Raw genomic sequence first — 20,586 nt, forward strand, 5'->3', positions numbered from 1 at the left:
CCCACATGTGCCAGAGATGGACTTTGAACCCAAGTATTTCCTAACTCAGTTCAGTCCCTCTCTTCACTAGGATATGCTGTTTTGTTTATTTGTTTAAAATTATTTTTTGTTTAAATTTGTTGAAAAATTTTAGATCAAATTAAATTAATTTTATTTATAATTTATTTATTTGTTTAAATTGAATTTAAATTTTTTTGATTTATATATTTATATATATAAATTATATATAATAATATATATTTATATATAATATATATATTTATATATAATATATATTTATATATATTAAATTTGAATTTAAATGTTTGAAATGAAACAAAATATCTCTTCTTTTAAAAATATATTTTCTTTAATTTAAACATTCTTTTCTTTAAAAATTTGAGTCCAAATTCCATCCCTTTCTCCCTCCTCCTTCTCTACTCACTGAGGAAGATAAGCAATAATGATATCAATCATACATGTTTCATTAGTTAGCTGTCTTCCATTCCTTCATGATCCTTTAGAGATTTCTTGAAAAGATCCTGGAATGGTTCATCATTTACTTCTCAGCTCATTTTACAGATGAGGAGACTGAGGTAAACAAGGTGAAGTGATTTGCCCAGAGTCACACAGCTAAGAAGTAAGTGTCTGAGATTTGAACACAGGCTCCCCTGACTCATGGCCTGTCACTCTATCTACTGTACCACCTAGATGTCCCAATAAGTCCTGGCAAATGTTTGTTATGGAACACTATTGTGCTATGGCAATGATGAGAGCTGGCTTCAGAAAAACATGACAAGACCCTGTATGAACTGATGCAAAGTGGTGGAGAAGAACCAGGAAATCAGTGTCTTTGACCAATTTCAATGAGAATGATGTTCAAGCATTGCTCACCACCCCCTCATTTCCTCCTGCACTATAACAGCTCTTCCTTGTGCACCTCTTTCATGTGAAAATATTTCTTCTATTTTGCTTCTCTGTAACTTTTCCTCAGTGCATTCCTCTTTATAATCCCTACATTTTGGATATTATTTCAACATAATAGACTTATATCCATGTCTTTGCCTATGTAGATTCCTTTCTAACTGCCCTAATAATGATAAAAGGAGTTATATGTATCATTTTTCCTATATAGAAATGTGAATAGCTTAATATTGAGGACCTTATGATTATGGTTTCATGTCTACCCTTTCTATGCTTCTTTTGAGTCTTACATTTGAATATCATATTTTTATTCTGTTCTGGTCTTTTCATCAGAAATGCTTGGAATGCTCCATTTTATGAATATCCATTTCCCTTCCTGAAGGATTATATTCAGTTTTGTAGGGTAGGTTATTTTTTATTGGAATTCCATCTCCTTTGCCTTCTGGAATATCATGTTCTAGCCTCTCCACTTATTTACTGTGGAAGTCACTAAATCTTGTGTAAACCCAAGTGTGGCTCCACAATATCTGAATTATTTCTTTCTGGCTGGTTACAATATTTGGCCTGGGAGTTCTAGAATATGGCTATGATATTTTTGAGAGCTTTCATTTTGGAATCTCTTTCAGGATGTAATTGGTAGCTTTTTTCAATCTCTATTTTGTCTTTTAGATCTAAGATTTTGGAACCATTTCCCTTGATAATTTATTGAAATATCATGTTAGGCTCTTTCTTTGATCACAGTTTTCAGTAGTCCAGTAATTCTTAAATTATCTTTCCTTGGTCTATTTTTCAGGTCAGTTGTTTTTCCAGTAGGATCTATTTTTTTCATTCTTTTGTTTTTGTTTTATTATTTTTTGGTATTTTATGAAAGCATTAACTTCCTCTTGTCCAATTATAATTTTAAGAAATGATTTTCTTCAGTGAGCTTTTGTATCTCTTTCTATTAGGCCAATTGTGTTTTTCAAGTAAGTTTCTCTTCAGTGAATTTTTGTTCCTTTTCTTCATTTGATCTATACTGCTTGTTAAGAAGTTGTTTTCTTTGGTGAATTTTTGTGTCTTGTGTACTATTAGGCTAATTCTATTTTTTAAAGTGTGATTTTCTTCAGTATTTTTTTGTGTTTTTTGTTTTGCCAAGTTACTAATTCTCCTTTCATAATTTTCTTGCATCACTTTCATTTCTTTCTTGATTTTTACTCTACTATTCTTATCACTTGCTTTAACTCTTCCAGGAATTCTTGCTAGGTTTGCTTGGTCCAATTGTCATTTTTCTTTGAGGTTTTATTTGTAGCTCTTTCCTGCTACCACAGTAACTTCTTATGGTCAGATTAATTTTTTGTTGCTTGCTTATTTCCAAGCCTATTTGTTAACTTTAAACTTTCTGTTAAAGTTGGATTCTACTCACTTGGGGTTGGAGAGGCTTTTTTTTTGGTGCTCTTCTTGGGGTCTGCAAGTTTTCAGTACTTCCAAGATGGTATGTTCCTGAGAGAGGTGTGTTCACTACTTTCCTGGTCTATGCTCTAGTTTTTATCCAGGAAGGGGCTCTGGTCCCCTTGCAGTCACAAACACTGGTGCTCCTTTTGCCTTGGAACTGTCACAAGGGCTCCTATTCTCTTATGACTGATCCACAATATTCCTCTCTACCCTAGAACTATGACCTAGAACTGTGTATGGGCAAGAGATTTGTTAATCAACACCTAAAGCACTAGTATCAGTAAAGGCTCCACTGTAATCTTTTCTGTCCAACCTGCTTATCATCTTCTGAGCTGAGAGCTCCCGAAGTTACTGCTGCTTTAGATGCCATTGACATTGCTGCATGCCTGGGCTCTGGACAGGTCCCCACCCAGTGGGAATAAGTGCATTAGACTTCTCCTCTCCATCTTTTAAGTTTTTTTTAGCTAGAAAAATGTCTTACTATGATCCTTCTCTGGTTCTGCATTCTAAAATTTAATTTGGGGCATTAATCTATAAGCTTGTTTTTTCTCTTTCTTCTTTCTTTCTTTCTTCTTTCTTTCTTTCTTTCTTTCTTTCTTTCTTTCTTTCTTTCTTTCTTTCTTTCTTTCTTTCTTCTTTCTTTCTTTCTTTCTTTCTTTCTTTCTTTCTTTCTTTCTTTCTTTCTTTCTTTCTTCTTCTTTCTTTCTTTCTTCTTTCTTTCTTTCTTTCTTTCTTTCTTTCTCTCTCTCTCTCTCTCTCTCTCTCTCTCTCTCTTCTCTCTTTCTTCTTTCTTTTCTTTCTTTCTTTCTTCTTCTTTCTTTTCTTTCTTTCTTTCTTTCCTTTCTTTCTTTCTTTCTTTCTTTCTTTCTTTCTTTCTTTTCTTTCTTCTTTCTTTCTTTCTTTCTTTCTTTCTTTCTTTCTCTTTTTCTCCTTACCTTCTGTCCTAGTATCACTTCTAAGACAGAATAGTGGCAAGGGCTAGGTTAAATGGCTTGCCCAGGGTCACATAGTTGGAAGTATATGAGGCCAGATTTGAACCCAGGTCTTCCTGACTCCAGACCTGGCACTCTTTCTCCTGTGAAACCTAGTTGGTTCTGCTTAAATTTTTTTCAAGGAGGCTAGTCTTAAAATAAATTCCCCTTCCACATTTGATACTCTCAGTGACTATGCTACTCCCTTGATCAGTCATCTCAGAGGCAACTGCTGGTACAGCAGATAGTGAGATGGACATGGTGTCAGGATGATCTGAGTTCAAAACCCAGCCTCATGTAATAGCTGTGGAACAGTGAGCAAGTCATTTCTTCTCTGAGTGCCACAGTTTCCACAACTATAAAATGGAGTAATAATTACATTTACTTTTCATGTTTGTTTTGTCAAATTTTGATATTTGTAAAAAAGTGCTTAGCATAGTGTTTGGCACATAATAGGCATTATATAAATGCTTGTTTCCTTCCCTCCCTCTTTTCCTTCTTTAGGATGCCAAATTTCTTGATGACTCCTTACCTCCTCATTCCATGGCTGAACTTACCCTTATTTCTGAGTCCTAAGTCCATGTTATTAGCTAAATTAATTAAGTTTTGAGTCAAGTAATAGAGAGCAGCTCACAGGATTATAGACAGTGATGTGCTGCCAAATGTTTAATAACTTTGGCCTGAAATTAGGACATGCTGATAAATGTCTCTTTAAGACTATCTTGCTTTTTATAAGTCATTCCCCCATTGACAAATAGTCAAGGATACAAAGAGGTAGTTTTCAGATGAAGACATCAAAGCTATCTGTAGTCATAAAATATTCTAAATCACTCTTGATTTGAGAAATACAAATTAAAACACCTCTAAAGTATCACTTCACACCTATTGGGTTGGCTAATATTACAGAAAAGGGAAATAACAAATGTTAGAGAGGATGGGGCAAAACTGGGGACACTAATGCATCATTGGTGGCATTGCTATTAAACTATGTATATCCTTTGATCCAGTAATGCTGTTATTAAGTCTGAACATCAAAGAGATAAGAGAAAGGGAAAAGGGCAAATTTGTTCAAAAAGTTTCATAGCAGCCCTTTTTGGGGGTGGCAAATAACTGGAAATTGAGGGGTGTCTATCAATTGGAGAATGGATGAACTAATTATGGTATAAAAATGTGATAAAATACCATTGTGTTATAAGAAATGTTTTAGCAGGATGATCTCAGAAAACTTGGAAAGACCTCAATGAACTGATGCAGAGTGAAGTGAGCAGAACCAGGAGAACATAGTACATAGTAACAGCAATACTGTGTGATGATCAACTGTGAAGTACTTACCAATACAATGATCCAAGACCATTCTGATGGACTTATAACAAAGAAGGCTCCTTTCAGAGAAATAACTGATGGAGCTTAAACGCAGATTGAATGCATCCTACTTTTCACTTTATTTGTCTGTGTTTATATTACTAGATTTTGGCTTTATATGAGTATTCTTTCATGACATGATGAATATGGAAATATGTTTTGCAAGATCATACATGCAGAACCCAGATCAAATTGCTTATCATCTCAAGTAGGAGGGAAAGAAAGGAGAGAGGAGAAAATTTGGAAATGATCATTTCCATAAAAGTTAAGACATGCAATTAAGAAAATAAAATATTGAATTAAAAAAGACTATCTTGCTTTTCACACATTGTAGTCCCATCATTTGTACAGTGCTTGGCACATAGTAATTAAGTGATTTTTCATTCATCCATTTTTTGGAGGAGTACATGAAGGCCTCTGTTAAGAGATCTTTGAAAGACAAAGGCCTCTGAAATGTTCACAGAAGTATCACCATATATTTATAATTTCCTAGAGATTTTTGGCTTAGTGGTGCCAAGGGACCTTAGTAATCACCTGATATTATTCCATTATTTTCTAGCTGAGTAAATGTAGGTCCAGAGAGGTTAAGTAGATTGCCCTTAAGTAGAGGGACCAGAGGAACTAGAGAACCCCCTGACCAGCAATATCAGACACAGGATTTGAATCTTATCTTGAGAGAGAGCCCCATAAGCAAGAAGTCGTGATGCCCTTTCCCCAGTTTATGGAGAGTCTTACTTTGTAAGGATTTCTAGTCTGTCTTGCAAGCAGAAACCAGCCTCCTGTGCAATGCCTGAAAAACTTGGCTCGCATGGTGGCACACACATTGTTCTTGGTATCTAAGGAGCCAGAGGGATTGCTGTGGAGAGAAAATGAAAAACAAAAACAAAACCATGAGGCTGGGCTAGTTTTCAAGTGGGGCAAGGAATTAAAGGTTTTGTTGGTGTTGGTTTTTTTGGTCTGGATCTTTGATTTTTTCTTTTTTTCCAGTGCATGAGGACTTCCCAGTGTGGAAATCCTCTACTGATTTAGATTTAGATGGGATTCAGATTATTTTCAGATCTTTTGTCACTTGTTTTGAAACAAATTGTGTTCTTTCTCCTCTTTCCCTTCCTTCCTTCCTTCCTTCCTTCCTTCCTTCCTTCCTTCCTTCCTTCCTTCCTTCCTTCCTTCCTTCCTTCCTTCCTTCCTTCCTTCCTTCCTTCCTTCCTTCCTTCCTTCCTCCTTCCTTCCTTCCTTCCTTCCTTCCTTCCTTCCTTCCTTCCTTCCTTCCTTCTTCCTTCCTTCCTTCCTTCCTTCCTTCTTCCTTTCTTTCTTTCTTTCTTTCTTTCTTTCTTTCTTTCTTTCTTTCTTTTCTTTCTTTCTTTCTTTCTTTCTTTCTTTCTTTCTTTCTTTCTTATCTTTCTTTCTTTCTTTCTTTCTTTCTTTCTTTCTTTCTTTCTTTTCTTTCTTTCTTTCTTTCTTTCTTTCTTTCTTTCTTTCTTTCTTTCTTTCTTTCTTTCTTTCTTTCTTTCTTTCTTTCTTTCTTTCTTTCTTTCTTTCTTTCTTTCTTTCTTTCTTTCTTTTCTTTTCTTTCTTCTTTCTTTCTTTCTTTCTTTCTTTCTTCTTTCTTTCTTTCTTTCTTTCTTTCTTTCTTTCTTTCTTTCTTTCTTTCTTTCTTTCTTTCTTTCTTTCTTCTTTCTTCTTTTTTCTTTCTCTTTCTTTCTTTCTTTCTTTCTTTCTTTCTTTCTTCTTCTTTCTTTCTTTCTTTCTTTCTTTCTTTCTTTCTTTCTTTCTTTCTTCTTTCTTTCTTTCTTTCTTTCTTTCTTTCTTTCTTTCTTTCTTTCTTTCTTTCTTTCTTTCCTTTCTTTCTTTCTCTTCTTTCTCCTTCCTTCCTTCCTTCCTTCCTTCCTTCTTCTTTCCTTCCTTCCTTCCTTCCTTCCTTCCTTCCTTCCTTCCTTCCTTCCTTCCTTCCTTCCTTCCTTCATTCCTTCCTTCCTTCCTTCCTTCCTTCCTTCCTTCCTTCTTCTTCCTTCCTTCCTTCCTTCCTTCCTTCCTTCTTCCTTCCTTCCTTCCTTCCTTCCTTCCTTCCTTCCTTCCTTCCTTCCTTCCTTCCTTCCTTCCTTCCTTCCTTCCTTCCTTCCTTCCCTCCTTCCTTCCTTCCCTCCTTCCCTCCCTCCCTCCTTCCCTCCCTCCCTCCTTCCCTCCCTCCCTCTTTATGTCTCAAACTTGAGTTCTTTCACCATCTTGGTTGCCTTCCTTTTGAAGCATGTCTCCAATTTACTTGGATATAGCTTGATATGAAAATCTGTGAAGAGAGGATTCTTTTCTTGTTTTTGACAGGGCAGGCTTTGTACAACTGAGCCAACATCCCATTTTCTGCAAAAAGCCTTCCCCAATCCCCCTCCATGCTAGTTCTCCCCTCTGAGCGACCTCCTAGTTTGCCCTGCATCTATCTTGATTGTCCAGAGCTGTTTACATGTTATCTCCTTCATTACAACGTGAACTCCTTGAGATCTGGGACTGTTTTTCCTTTTCTTTGTATCCCTAGGGCTTACCACAGTGCCTGGCACGTAGCAGACATTTAATAAATACTTGTTGATTTGATTTCAACCTCTCCAGATTACCAATATTTTAGATAAAATGTGGAGCCCAGAACTAACATAATGTTTGAAATGCAGTTGCTTCAGGGCAGACTACAACAACTCTTAAGTGCCCCATTTTGCAGCATGCTTTCTTAATTGCATTCATTTTGAGCTTGTGGTCTCCTAGGGCCCTCAGATCAATTCTCTTCCCCTTTCCCTTTGAACTGCAATCTAGTCACAATGACTAAGGCCAACATTTTAGTAAGCAAATGGTTTGTGGATTCTTTTACACACATAAACATACAGACACCCCCCCACCCCCACCCCAAAGCTCACCTTCTGGGTCTCCGGAGACTTTCTGTGCTGGTGCTACTTGACTTATCAGTTATGCTGTAAGACAACAGAAGGATAATCTTTTAAATCTTGCAGAATTTGCCTTTCACTTGATCCTGTGCTTCTTTTGATCCAGAACATTTTGACTTTTTTTGGGGGGGGGGGCAGGAGTTGAAATTTTATTCTAGAACTTTCCAAGCCCTTTACCACCTTAAAGTCTTTACTTGTGTGGTCTCTCCTTCTTAGAGTGCCTTTCCTTGTTTTTTTTCTTCTTCTGTTTGCATAGAGTGGCCATCTTTTAAGGCCCAGCCTGAGTACCAGCCTTCCATTGAGCCTCTTATCTCATATTTCACTTTTTCTGGTGAGATGATGGTTTATTTCTCTAGATATAGAAGAAGCTCTTAGAACAGAGGGGTCCCATTTTGGGTTTCTCTTGGGTCCCCTGCATGTCCTTGGGCTTAATAAATGAGTGATTCCACTAGTTTGACTTGGAGTCCCATAGTCCCATCTTTGGGGATCCCCACCCCTTAACCTCATGCCCAGTGCTCCATCTAAGCAGGGCCCATTGACCTCTATATTAAAGTTCCCCATTCTCCATACTCATTGCTTCAGGCCCTCAGATATCAAGATGATCCCTGCTGATTGTGAGGAAATTCCATCCCCTCCTCTTTTCTTTTTGTTTTACCCATTCAAAATTGTACTGGCTGTTGTTCTGAGCTCTTAGATGAGAGTGGGAGTGGGACTGGTAAGGTACAGAGACTGGCATATAGGAGAAGAATTTAGGGCCTTTGAGACTGAGAAGGCCTACTTAGATAGGACCAGTCCCATTGACCATTCCCAGCTTTGCCACTAATTTAAAATGGGAGCTCAGGTAAAGTCCCTCCTTTCCAGTACTTACTTCCCAATCTATAAAATAAGGGTACGGATGGGCTAGACAACTTTAAAAAAAATCCTTACCTTCTGTCTTAGCATTAATTCTAAGACAAAAGAACAGCTGGGCTAGGCGATTGGGGTCAAGTGATTTGCCCAGTTTTACACAGCTAGGAAGTGTTTGAGGGCAGATTTGAACCCAGGACCTCCTGACTTCAGGACTATCCTACTTAGCTCCCTCCAGACTAGGTGATTTCTAAAATCTCTCCCATCTCTGATATTCTATGTGCAAAAGACAGGAATACAGATACACAAGACTACAAAAGTTCCCAGAAGCCATCTGTAGGATATCTACCCCCCTCTCAAAAAAAGCACCCCCAAAGTGGGTATTCAGTCTCTCCTTGAAGACCTCCAGGGAGGGAGAACTCACTGTCCCTGGAGGTAGCTTGTTCCACTCTTAAAGCACTCTCAGCCTTGGGAAGTTTTCTTTGTATCCAGTTGAAATTGGCCTCTGTATGGTTCCTGCTCATGGCTACATCCTCTGCCATCTTTCAGCTGTTATACCTTCAGATACTTGAAAGCAGCTTAGTTTGTTGTCCTTCTGAGGGTTCTCTTTCCTAGACTAGATAACCACAGTTCCTTAAATCTACCCTTATAAGGCATGGTCTTAAGGCTCCTTGACCATCTTTGGACTTTCTTAAATGTAGTCTTTAACTTGGGGCAAAGTGGCTACAGTGCTGTACTTGGGAGTCAAGAAAACCTACCTGGGTTCTAATCCCTGGAGGATGCTCCAGGGACCAGCTATGTGACTCTTTGGCCCTGTCAAATGAAGGAACTGGACCACAAGGGCTCCAAAGTCTCTTCTACCTCTAAATCCATGACCACATAATAATGATCTAGTTGAGATCTAACGATGGCAGAAATATGGTAGTCTCTCCACAGTTCTGGATACCAGAACTCTTAAGGTAGACTGAGATCATAGCTGGTATTTTGGCCGTCATGTTGAGCTGTCCTCCCCAACTGACCTTAGAGTCCATTAGAACCCGAGTACCACTAGTAAACTTGTGCAATATTCCAGGTGAGAGGGACAGAAGTAGGATGGAGGCATTGAAAGTAGAGAAGAACATAGGGATAGATTGAGAGTTGGAAGTGACCCTAGAGGTCTTGTAGGTGTAACTCTTCATTTTACAGAATAGGAAACCAACTCCCAAGGCATTCAATTGAATTGCTCAAGGTCATACAGATAAGATTTGACAAGGTAAATGCAAAGATATGTTGTAGAGCTAGACAGGAAAGCATTTGGAAACTTACCAGAAGGGAGGAGATATGGGAGAGGGAGGAGTTGAAAATAACACCAAGGTTTGACCCTGGGAGCTTGGGGAAATGATGCCATGGTCAGAAGGGGGAAGATGGCAAGGCAAATGAGTCTTTAGTTCATTTTAGTTCATGTTGAGTTTGAAGTGTTAGCAGAAGATCCAGGGAGTGTCAAATGTGAGTCCGAAGGTCAAGAAAGAGCCCAGATCTAGGGATAGCAATGTAGGAGTCAGCATAGTGGAAGCCATGGGAGTGGATGAAATGGGGAAGGGAAAGTGGGGAGAGTGAAGAGGATGACTCTTTTTGATCACCTGGGCAGGGTACAGTAGACTCCTTGTCCACTCTACATGATGTTCATGGAAAATAATAAAATATAATTACAATATGCTTCTTGTATTTTAATAACAAAATAAAAGGGTTGATTTTCCTTAAAATTAGACAATCTCTAAAAGGCCCCTAGAGGGCAGTGAGAGACCCTATTTGCTTTTAAGAAGAACCTGAATCTAATGGCACATGGAAGGACCAAACTGTGGCAATTGACACAAAGCATGATTTTTTAAATCTATAAGGCAATGAAAATGGGGATAAATTATAATAAAAATTTGCAACAATTGATGTACTTGGTCCCTTTAGTGTTAATTCTCACTTCTTGCAAAGACTTCCCAGGCCAAATATGGCCTTTCCAATAAAATGATGTACATTTATTCCAGGTGTGATTGAGTGGACCTGAATTTACCTGCCTTGTAGCATTAGACTCTGGATAGCACAAGCCACATTCCATCTCACTCACTGGGAATATGAAGAGGAGGACAGAAGCAAGACTCTGGACCTCTTAAGGCAGGAGTAAGACATTCCTCCCTTCTCCATTCTATTGGGAGGGTACCACCTTCATCCCAATCATTCAGGTCTGCAGAGTGTTTTCCCTAATTCTTCACTTCTCATTTACTTCCTAGTATACTGTACCTAGTTTGTATATGTTTCTTTTCTCCTCCATTAGACTGTAAGTTCCTTGAGGGCAGGGACTGTCTTTTGACTCTTTTGGTATCTCCAGCACTTAGCATAGTACCTGGCACATGATGGTTGCTTAATAATTGTTGATCAAGTGATTGACTTCTCCATATCCAATCCTTTGCCAAATCCTCTTATTTCTTTCTCTAGATCTTCTGTTTTATCTGTCCCCTTATCTCCACTGACATGTCACTACCTTATTTCAGGCCCTCATCTCTTCTGAGAATTTAGTGTCCCTTGAGTCTTTCTCCATTTAGCTGCCAAAGTGATTTTTCTAAAGCACACCTACTTCACCCTCCTCCTGCTCCATAAGTGCCCTTTAATCCCCTTTACTTTTAGGATTGGAGCACTAGATGGTGCAGTGGAATGAGTGTCAGAAGTTTTCTTCTTCATGAGTTCAAGTTTGATCTCTGACACTAGCTGTGTGAGCCTGGATAAGTCACTTAACTCTGTCTATCCCAGTTTCCTCATTTGTAAAATGAGCTGGAGAAGGAGATGGCAAACCACTCCGGTATCTTTGCCACGAAAATCCCAAATGGGCTTACAAACAATCAGACATGACTGAAACAACTCAAACAACAGAAGTTTCTAGGATCAAATATAAACTCCTCTTAGACATCTGACATCTTGGGTCCACCCATCTTCCCAGTCTTATACACGACTCCCACATATACTATGACTTAGTGACAATAACCTATTTGTTCATTCTCATCAATAAGACTTCATCTCTCATATCCCTGCCTTTGCTGTGGCTGAAATATGCTCTTCCCTCATCTCTGTCTCTTGGCATCTTTTGAGACCCAGCTCAAAATCCTGTCTTCTGCAAGGCACCTTCTTAGTTCACCAGATGCTAGTGCCTTCCTGCATACCCTCAGATTACCTTCCATGTACATTGCATGTACATTATCTTGTATGTATATTTGCACATTGCCTCTTCCATTAGAATGAAAGCTTCTTGAGGACAGGGATTATTTCATCTGTTTTTGTAGTTCCAGCTCCTAGCTTATGGCACATAGTAGGTGCTTAGTTGACTATTTCATTCAGGATAGTTCTTCCTTTCTTTGCCACTGGGGCCCCTCCTTTTGTTTAGAGGATGGGGGACTCCTCTTAGAACTTCCATTTAATGATGTCACTCAGGCCATTTCTTAGCAGACTGGGAGTTTTCCATCATGCTACCTAGAGTCAGGCACTCCCTCCCCCTATCTCCTTTTCAATTTTCCTTTTATGTGTTGTCTTCTCCATTAGAATGTAAGCTCACTGGGGCAGCTAGCTAACACAGTGGATAGAGTGCCAGGCTTGGAGTTGGGAGGACCTGGATTCAAATCTAGCCTCTGACATTTCCTAGCTGTGTGACCCTGAGCAAGTCATGTGACCCCAAATGCCTTGCTCTTACCATTCTTCTGCCTTAGAATCTATACTTAGTATTCTAAGACAGAAAGTAAAAGTTTGAAAAATAAAAAAGAAAGATACTTGTTGGCTGGTTGACTGCAGGTAGTACACTCACATTTACCTACCTTGACTTTTGGGTAGTTTCCTTTAAGTTTGTATCACTCCTAAAAGATGGCTTGAGGATAGACACTGTGCTATAAGAGAAGAAAATGTTATTAATATGGTCATAGGATCATGAACGAGAGCTCTAAAGGGCCTTCAGGGCCTTCAAATCCAACATGTCTTCTTTTTATGGACTTTGCGGTTGGCAAAATGACCTTCACAATGGCCCTATGAGGTAGGAGCTATGGTTATCTCCATTTAACAGACGAGGAAACTTAAGACAAAAAGAGGTTAAGTGATGGTAAAATGTCTGAGGTGGGATTTGAAGCCAAGTCTTCCTGATTTTAGGCCCAGGGCTTCATCTCCTAGACCCTATTACAGATATGTCAAAGTCCAGTCAAGTTGGCAGGATCAAAATGTGAAGAAAAGAAATAAAAATATAATTCAAAGCAAAAAATACAAATTTTGTTGTTATTCAGTCATGCCTAACTCTTCCTGACTCTATTTGGGATTTTCTTGGCAAAGATACCAAATGGTTTGCCATTTCCTTATCCAGCTCATTTTATAGATGTGGAAATTGAGGCCAACAGGGTTAGGTGACTTGTCCAAGGTCACAAAGCTAATAAGTTTCTGATGATGAATTCGAACTCGGGAAGATGAGGTCTCTTGATGATCCCAGCATTCTAAGCAGTGTGGTACCACCTAGCTGCTCTACAAAACAATATAGAGAGTGTTAATCTGTGGTTTTCAGGGTTTCCTTTCTAGTTGAGCATGAAACCCCTGCTTAACCAATAGACCTCATAAGTCCACAAAGGAATTACAGAATTTCCTTTTTGGAAATCACGGCATCCCAGATTCTCAAATTTGGAAAGAGCCTCAGCAGCCGTGTAGTTCAACCTCCTTTACCTGACAAATAATCCCCAAACCAACCTACCTGAAAGGGCCAGGATCCTGCTGGATGACTCCCAAAGAGATCATTTATTTGAAGACCTCCAATGAGCTATGTTTGAAATACGAGAAAGAATCTACCAGCTGTCATGGTGTCTGGATTTCAGTTCTGTCTCATTTACATATGGCCTGTGTGACCCTCAGCAAAGCATGTACACCTCTCAGCTCACCAGGAAACTCTCATGGAACATAAATTGCACAATATGGTGGAACTACATTAGAAGAGGGAGTTTCTGTAATGGGAACTCCTCATATCCCGAAATCTCATGGCTGAGTGCAAAACCCCTCAACAAAACCCCAATCCAAACTAAGTTCTGTTCTGACTTGACTAGTTGACTTTCTGAGATTCCTACAAGAGCCGGGATCCCACGTCATTCTCAAGAAGGATGGGATAAAATAGAGGGTGGTGTGTTATATAGGACCTGGAAATTTAAGCTCAAACAGGATCAAAAAGAAGTTTGTAAAAGGTTTTCTATAAACTAGTTGCTTTATACAGAATGAGCCATAGAATTCAAATATGGCGGCTGCATCTTGTGTATCTCCCTTTCTTGAGTCATTCTTCTTTTTTGTTTTTGTTTGTTTGTTTGTTTTGTTTGTTTGCCTGGTTTGTGTATCCCTAAGGAGGCAGTTTGGAGAGTAGCTGGATCATCTCAGTGTGTGTGCTTGGTGCCTTCCCAGGGGACCAACAGGGCATCACTTGTCCCTCAGTTCTCTTGGAGTCAACATGAAGAGTATGGGATTGTATATTTGCCAAAGATATAGGGAATCATTATGGTGGATGGTTAGTAGCCTAAAGGTTTAGTCCCAGTATCTTTGGTGCCTTGGCCAATCCTAGCAGCCTCTCACCTCTATACAGATCTGGGAGGGAAGTGACATTTGCTCCCTAACCTTTTCTCAGGCTATTAGGGTTATCAGGACACTATACCTTGTTATTTTTTTATAGGAATCATCTTCTGTAAGGACTGTCCTCCTAGCATCTTCACGCACCATCTCCATGAGCTTCTGAAGACCTAAAGAAAGAGGAAGAAGTCATTCCATGTGACTGAAAGAAGGAAGTGGCAAGAACACAGTCCCATTCTAGTCCCATTCAGGATCTCCTTTCCCATCCCTTCCCTCAACTGTTGCGAAGTGAAACCCATTGTCCTCTTTCCAATATCAAGTAAATGTTACCTTGGAGTAAAGGCAGGTAGGTGGCACTAAGCTTAGGATAAGGAAGACCCATCTTTATGAGTTCAAATCCAGCTTCAGATGCTTAATAGCTATGTAACCTTGGGTAAGTCACTTAACCTAATTGCCTCAGTTTCCTCATTTGTGTTACAGTTAAAAGAGTGGTTGCCATAACTGCGACTGCAAAAATGTGGGTTTCAAGACATTGAATTGCCCAAAACTGTAAAGATAATTTTTAGTGTCTTGATTTTATATTAAAAATAAGTGGTCGCCATGGGAAAATTCCCAAATATGAAATACCCAAGTCAGCTGGGTTTTATGGAGACTTTAATTAATACAAATGAAGGAATTAAGAAAGGGAGAGAGATGGAGTAAGAGGAAATAATAGGAAAAGCTAGGGCCTAGGCCTTTCTTTTAAGAGAGAAAACTAAGTCAGTCTTTAATCACTCACCACAAGATTGTCCCAAGCAAAACTCTAGTGTTCAGAGAGACCCTCCAGTTCAGCTCCTGAGCTCAACTGATCCAAACTCTTTTCTCAACTGGTTCAGACAGCTCCTTTTAAAGAGAATTTTTCTCCTATGTCACCTCCCCTAAGTTTTCATGTCTACCAATCACAGTAGATGTTTTCCAAAGGACTGACCATTCTTAATTCACATCTTGTTATCACCTTCTTAATTCACATCTTGTTATCACCTTCTCTGGGTAGACTAAAACTTCTGAGTAATTCACATCTCTTTGCTAAGCTTTCCCTTTTAGTGATTAATTTAACCTTCATAGGTACTTAGCACCCTTTTGTATTAGATCTAAAAATAGACCTAGCTTAACGGCTTTTGCCTCACTATAAGTATGAATTAAGAACTTTTTCATTGTTTAGTAAGGAGTTTACAACTTTATCTTCCCTAAAGTATGCCTAAGTATGGGTGGAGTAATTTTAATGTTCCCAATACATTCCTGATCAAGTACCTCCATTGTTTAAATAGGAATAGCCTTAACCAAATGTTTTAAGGTAGAGTTTGAGCAGTTTTAAGATTCACATTTGTCAAATGAACTGGAGAAGGAAATGGCAAACTGCTCCAGTATCTTTGCCAAGAAAACCCCAAATGGGGTCATGAAGAGTCAGGAAAGACTGGAATGAATAGCCAAAATCTTGAAATTAACTTCAGGAGAGAAGATTTAGATTTCATTTAATCCAGTTCAAGAAAAAAGGATTAAATACACACGATAATACAGTTAAAAGGTAATGAAGTATAGTGGATAGGGAGCTGGCCGGAAGAGGTTTAACTTCTGTCTACTATGTACTAGCCTTATGACCCTGAGTGGATTAACCTCAAGGTTAACTCAAGGTAGACTAACATTACAATCTCTCAGGACCCAAAGCAGCTCTCTCAAGCTAGTTATAGAGCAACTCCCAGGCTGCATTGGTAGAGAGAGTTTATTCTCAGTTTGGGAGTTCACTAGACAAGTGAAATTCCAGATGAAGTGTTTAAAGAACAATAAAGTGTATTAGGCACTTTTCCAGGTACTAGGGGCCCCAAAACACCAGGAACTTTTATCCTTCCACTGAGCCACATGTACAGAGATGAGACATCACTCTATGTGGTTGCTGAGTCGTTTCAGTCATGCCTGACTTTTTGTGACTCCAATTAGGGGTTTTCTTGGCAAGGATGCCAGAGTATTTTGCCATTTCCTTCTCCAGCTCATTTTATAGATGAGGAAACTGAGGAAAATAAGAGTTAAATGACTTGCCCAAGGTTACACAGCTAATGTTTGAGGCTGAATTTGAACTCAGGTTTTCCTGACTCCAGACCTGGTGCTCTGAGCACTATGATGCCCCCTAGCTGCTGTGAAGATTGTAATCCTCTGATTGTAACAACTAAGGCACTTAGCTCTTCCTTTATTGGGAAGATTGAATTGTAATCCACAATCTATTTTTAGATTTTAATCCCCAAAAGGTTATAACTCAGTTTTGAAGCAGATCTACCCATTTTAATCTACGAAAAGTGTAAACTCAGTATTTGAAGTAGATCTACTCATTTTAACTACTAAAGGTGCGAACTAACTACTAAAGGTGTGATCTAATCGAAAAAGGTATAATCTAACCAAAGAAGGTTTAAACTAAAGAGTGGGCAGTCCTGGAGAGGAGTGTCTGCTGTGATTGGTAGATGTGAAATTTAGGGGAGGTGATACAAGAGAAAAAGATCTTTTAAAAGAGGACCACAAGCCAGATAGATCATTTTGAGGAGATTTGAATATTTGAGATTCGAGATAGTTGGAAGAACTCTGACTCGGAGTTGGCCTGGAGGATCAGTCTCTTGGGCTTAGAGTGCAGAAGAGTCACTCAGAGGAGAGACTGGCAGACAGACACTTGAGGAGAGACTGGGAAGACAAATACACAGACTTGGAGTGAAGACACTTGGCTGTGGAACTGGACCCCTGGAGGAGCTTGTACAGGAGACCTCAGACTGCTTTTTATTAGATGGTCACAATTGTGAGTGAAAGGATGACTTAGTGACCCTGCCTTTCTGGAGGTGTAAACCTCCAAGAAAGGCCCATCCTCTTGAGACTTTATTCCATGATTAGGGCCTTAGAATTTCTACCTGGCTCAGAGGAAGCCAGAATTTTCTCTCTTTCTCTTTCCTTAGTATCTTCTCTCTATTGTAAATAAACTACAATAAATTCCAATTTTATTTTAGTAATTAATTTTGGGATTTAGAAATTAAATCCCTGGTGACCACCAATTTATATATTCAAGTCCAACACAATTAAATTTGGCACTGCCCACATTACCCTGTGGTGTAATAGTAAAGAGTGGAAAAAATTCTGGGATTTAAGTTAAAATGAGGAGGTTCAAATCCTGTCACTGCTACTCTGAGCCTCAGGTTCTTAAAACTATAAAATGAAGGAGTTGGATTGGATGGCCCAGAAGGCCCCTTTCATCTCTGAAGCAATGATTCCATGACAATAAATGGAAGTGAACCTTCTGCTAGGCAACATGGAATTACATCTGCCTTATCTTGAGGGAAGGGATATAGCAAGTAGAAGCGGCAAAATAATAGTAGTAGTAGTAGTAGTAGTAGTAGTAGTAGTAGTGGTAGCTACTTTTCTATAGCTCTTTAAGGTTTTCAAAATACTTTACAAATATTATCTCCTTTGATCCTTACAACAGCCTTGGGAGGGAGGTGCTGTAGGAAGCACCTGGGTTAGAAAATGGTGAATGTGCACTCAGGAAGACCTGAATTCACATCCAACCTTGGACACTTACTAGTTGAGTGACTCTGAGTAAGTCACTTAATTTTTGTTTGCCTTGACTACTTCAACTGTAAAATGGGGATAATAATAGCATCTACCTTCCATGTTGGGGCAATGCTCTATCCACTATGACACCTAGCTGCCTCTGATTGCTTTCTTTATCTTTCTTCCCTGTTCAAAGTCCCAACTGCAAAAGAAGTGGAGATTTCTGATTTCCATCTTTCATTTCTGCCTCACTATACCCCATTCCTCATGACTTTAGAGGGACACACCACACCTGTGTTTAGTACCACATGTAGGAATGGTTAGAATGCCAATTGGTGAGAGCCAGCCCCATTCCCTGGAAAGCTGAGATGATCATTTATAAGGTTGCACATTTCCCCTTGCCTGCCACCAATTTGTACTTGAAAAGAATGCCTTTGGGCAAGAACTGTGCCCGCTAGTACAGGGCTTCATCTATCATGTAGCTGATGTTTGATGGTAGGGAATAGGAATGGTGCCTGCCCTGTTTTCTGAGTCTAGCCCAGAAGAAAAAAAACTGGAGAGGGGAGAAAAAGCTGCTGGGCAAAGTGGGATGTTCACTGAGGATGAAAGGCCTTGAAGAACCCCTGGGAAGTGTAAACACACTGGGGAAATGCTCAGTGTTGACATTGGCTGTTGAGACCTAGAAAACAGGTGCTCATTTCCCTCTCTTTCTTGGGGAAGTTAGCCAGGGAAGAGGAGACCACCAGTGCCAATTAGGCATGACAGCAGTGCTCTGTGGAACTCTTGAGGTCCTCTGGACCCTTTTGGGGATGAGCTCAAAGCTACTGTTCATCATAATTCTATGAGATTATTTTGATCGTTCATCATAATTCTACTCCTTTCTTTTCCTTTTTTTTAGGATCCCCCCCCCAGATTCCTAGATTACCTATCTGTATCAGGCTAGATTTTCTTCACAGACTTCTATATTGGAAAAGATTAAATGCAAAAGCAGATATGAGAATCCAGTTGTTTTCTATTAAACCAGACATGTAAAACAGTGTCCCCTTTCTCACTAATTTCTTTCTTGGAATACGGTTACCTTCAAAAAAATCTGTTATATAATTTCATTATTTATTTATCTTATGTTTGTATTATTATTTTGATTATTCTTTTCAATGAATTAATAACCAATAAAATTTCTCAGTTTTAATTTCTAAAATAGGTAAATATAAACCCTCATAAACAAAGGCTTTTGGGCATCCTCAGTACAGGCATCCCTTCTACATCTCGGCTTTCCTAATCATAGTTTCTTTAGATTTCTGGTCAGCATTAAGTGGTAATTTTTTGGGAGCTTTGTGAAAGCCAGCAGAGAATGCAGAAAAAGTTTAGAAATGAAGAAATGCATAAAATATATGTATAATATCAATATATTTTATCTTTTAATACTATAAATATGCACAATTTCTTTTACTGTAAACACTCATAAAAGAAAGAAAAATTCAAACTTCTCTGGTACAAAGATAGGGCCAAACATTTTATGCAGATTTTCCAGATATCAGGGGCACTGTGCCCCTGCCTTCCACCCCTGCAATATAGAAGGGATACTTGTAATTTCTAAGAGTGTAATGGGGTCCTGAGTCCAAAAACTTGAGGACAGTTTGCCTTCCAAAAAAGCCCAACCCAAATCCATCTGTTCTGCTTTCAGTCAAACCACTAGATGCCCATAACTAAGCCCAATCCATCCCTTCTTCTCCCACAGATTTCCCACTATATTATCCCTATTCATTTTTTTATAACTAATCTTTAATTGTTCCCTGTCTACTGATTGCTTTCAACCATGTCCTTGTCTCCCCATCTCTGAACAACCTTTGATAGCTATCTATTCATCTCTGATGGATTTCATTCTATATTTCTCCTATCTCTCATGCCTAAACTTCTTGAGGTGCCTCCATTTCCTTTCCTCTCACTCCCTTTTAAATTCCACTCAACTGCTCTCTCCAAGTTGCTAGTGATGCCTTTCAGCCTTCTTGACTTCTCTGATGTTGATCATTTTCCTTGGTTTTCCTACCTGTCTAATAGTTCCTTTTCCTCTTTCTGTACCCATGTTGTGTCCAGTAACAGTGGGATTCTCCCAAAGCTCTGTTCTGGTCCTTTTTCTCCTCTTCCTCTATCTGATCTCATTTGATAGTAAATCAACTCCCATGGATTCAATTATCATCTCCATGCAGATTATTTTCAGATCTATCATCAGTTCTATTATAAGACTTGTTTTGAAAACACAAATTTGTTCTTTCTTCTCTCTCTCTCTCTCTCTCTCTCTCTCTCTCTCTCTCTCTCTCTCTCTCTCTCTCTCTCTCTCTCTCCCCTTCCTATTCCTTCACTCCCTCCCTCTTCCTTCTTTCCTTCTTTCGTTTGTTCCTTCGTTCGTTCGTTCCTTTGTTCCTTCCTTCTTTCCTTCGTTCCTTCGTTCCTTTGTTCATTCTTTCCTTCGTTCCTTCATTCCTTCCTTCGTTCCTTCGTTCCTTCATTCCTTCATTCGTTCGTTCGTTCGTTCCTACCTTCCTTCCTTCCTTCCTTCCTTCCTTCCTTCCTTCCTTCCTTCCTTCCTTCCTTCCTTCCTTCCTTCCTTCCTTCCTTCCTTCCTTCCTTCCTTCCTTCCTTCCTTCCTTCCTTCCTTCCTTCCTTCTTCTGTCTTTGAATTAATACTAAATATCAATTTTCAAGCAGAAGAGTAGTAAAGACCAGGCAACTTATCAAGAGTCACACAGCTTGGACATGTCTGTGGCCAGATTTAAACTCAGAACCTCATGTCTTTTGGCCTGATTCTCTATCTACTGAGCCTCCAAGCTCCCCCCCCCCAGTTCCTTATAATTCTAGCATCTTCCCCCTGTTAATTATTTCCTATTTATCCTGTATATATTTACCTAGTTGCCTCGATATTTTATATTTCTTAACCATTTAAGTTGTAGAAAAAAGCTGTGCTACTATTCTTATTAAGTCCCTATTTTTGTGTG

At 39.0% G+C, this 20,586-nt stretch overlaps 1 protein-coding gene across 4 annotated transcripts in view; it reads right to left on the reverse strand.

The window, feature by feature from the left end:
* Positions 1 to 5,318: 5,318 nt before the first annotated feature.
* The window catches only part of CCDC60 (coiled-coil domain containing 60), a 212,148-nt gene continuing 196,880 nt past the window's right edge, over positions 5,319 to 20,586 (reverse strand). For all 4 annotated transcript variants that reach the window (XM_056821656.1, XM_056821659.1, XM_056821657.1 and 1 more), the window contains exons 9-12: positions 14,118 to 14,202; positions 12,268 to 12,336; positions 7,565 to 7,618; positions 5,319 to 5,523 (exon numbers count right to left, since the gene is read on the reverse strand). In XM_056821656.1, the coding sequence (XP_056677634.1) occupies positions 5,334 to 5,523; positions 7,565 to 7,618; positions 12,268 to 12,336; positions 14,118 to 14,202 (398 nt within the window). In that variant the 3' untranslated portion in view covers positions 5,319 to 5,333. The remainder of the gene's footprint in view (positions 5,524 to 7,564; positions 7,619 to 12,267; positions 12,337 to 14,117; positions 14,203 to 20,586) is intronic.

The sequence above is a fragment of the Monodelphis domestica genome, chromosome 3, assembly GCF_027887165.1.
Source record: "Monodelphis domestica isolate mMonDom1 chromosome 3, mMonDom1.pri, whole genome shotgun sequence".
In the NCBI taxonomy this organism is placed as follows: domain Eukaryota; kingdom Metazoa; phylum Chordata; class Mammalia; order Didelphimorphia; family Didelphidae; genus Monodelphis; species Monodelphis domestica.